The sequence below is a fragment of the Etheostoma cragini genome, chromosome 17 (assembly GCF_013103735.1).
Source record: "Etheostoma cragini isolate CJK2018 chromosome 17, CSU_Ecrag_1.0, whole genome shotgun sequence".
NCBI lineage: Eukaryota > Metazoa > Chordata > Actinopteri > Perciformes > Percidae > Etheostoma > Etheostoma cragini.
The window spans coordinates 7,390,808-7,392,446 of record NC_048423.1 but is presented as its reverse complement, the minus strand read 5'-3'; the positions used below and the strand labels follow the sequence as shown (position 1 = coordinate 7,392,446).

The following is a 1,639-nucleotide window of genomic DNA, read 5'->3' as shown; positions in this document are numbered from 1 at the left end:
TACAAACTTGTCTGTCACTGTATACCCATTGTCTTACAGTTTGATGATGTGTCCCCACATGACAATAATTTCTGTTTGTATCAGTGTGATGCAGTGCGTGTTATGATGAGGCTTTTGTTCTAATCCAAATAATCTAAAAAAATCAGCTTCTTAAAGTACTGAAAATGAACAAAACAGAAAAACATCAATTGAAACCACAATGACAATGGAATGCGTTTTTTATCACATCCATCTAACTTCATATGCACCAAATACTTATATTTTGTGAAACTTTGTAGTCAGTGCCAGGTCCACATCTGCCCCAAAGTCCTCCCAGATGAGATGGGAAACAGGTGCAATACTGACCCAAAACACTGGAGCTACGCTTCCATAGCTCATGATGTGCCATAAAACACTGCCATTTAAAATGTTACCATTTGTTTGCAGCTGCAACCTTACTCATGACACAAACCCAGGTCATTATTTTTATTAAACTTTGTGCTCAACTAGTTTGTATTTTCAATTCATATTCAGTAAATTTCAACAAGAGCCAAAGCCAAACCTTTTTGGACTCTCACAGACTCACCATGATTGTACAAGTGTGAAGGCTCAGAAGTAGAAACAGGGCACAGTTGAAGATCAGCTCCATGGCTGACGAGAGGAGGTTTTCACAAATGTTCCTACAGGAAGAAAATATTGGACTAATTTACTCTATTCTTGCAATCGTGGCTGTGATTGCTATCTCTGTAGAACATATGCAGGATTGAGAAAGAAAAAATATGCTTATATTTATCTATTTCCAGCAGCATTGCCCTCTACCCCTACATTTCTTGATATATATTACATTTTAGGAAAAATCAAAGAAATTAATAGCACTGGACTATCAATTTACCCAGACAAAGCTCCGTTAGTATAGATGCATTCTTCAGTGTCATTTACACGACTATTACTCTATTTCCAGTAATTTCAATAATGTGGAGGAGAAACAATGCAGCTCTTTGAGTCTCAACAAAACAATATTTTTTCATCACAGAGTAAATTGAGGCTTGAATTGCACTGATAGGACATTCAGGATTTCAGTTGAGGAAGTTATTACAGTCTAACAAGTCATTCTCTATACCCCTACTGCTTTAAAAAAATCTTACCTGGGCCTCTGTCACTTCTTTCTTCTGTTGTTATTCCTTTGTTAGTGTTCTCCTTCTTTTCCTTGTTTCCAGTTACCTTTTGTCTCTCTGTCTCACCGGCTCCTGTGAGGGTGTATTCCTTTTTTTTTACCGCCTTCTTCTGCAGTCTTTACTTTTTTCTTTTCATTTGATTCATCTATTTTTACATTCTTGCCTCATCTAACCCCTCCTCTCTGCTTTTCCTTGTCTGTCTGACTTTCTTCCCTTTACATTAGCTCCATGTTGATTGCAGCTGAGGCATCGTACAGACTTAGACCTAGACTTCTCTTTATTAATCCTTTTGGGATGACTCCCGCGAGGAAATTGAAAATTCCAGCATCTGTTTTAGCAAGAAAGAAAAAAACACAAAAAAACAGTATAAAGACAATAAAATAACAGTAACGATAATAACAATATGAACATTCGTCAATAAAAAGACGTAAAAAAAGATCATTAATTATTATCAAAGTGTCAGTGTTGAGTCCAGTGTTAAAGTG

The 1,639-nt window shown here is 36.4% G+C and overlaps 1 protein-coding gene across 1 annotated transcript in view; it reads right to left on the bottom strand.

The window, feature by feature from the left end:
• LOC117960804 (SPARC-like protein 1) overlaps nucleotides 1-1,405 on the bottom strand; it is a 7,339-nt gene extending 5,934 nt beyond the window's left edge. Inside the window, exons 1-2 of the mRNA XM_034898994.1 lie at nucleotides 1,125-1,405; nucleotides 566-659 (exon numbers count right to left, since the gene is read on the bottom strand). Coding sequence (XP_034754885.1) covers nucleotides 566-628 — 63 coding nt within the window. The 5' untranslated portion in view covers nucleotides 629-659; nucleotides 1,125-1,405. The remainder of the gene's footprint in view (nucleotides 1-565; nucleotides 660-1,124) is intronic.
• Nucleotides 1,406-1,639: the final 234 nt, after the last annotated feature.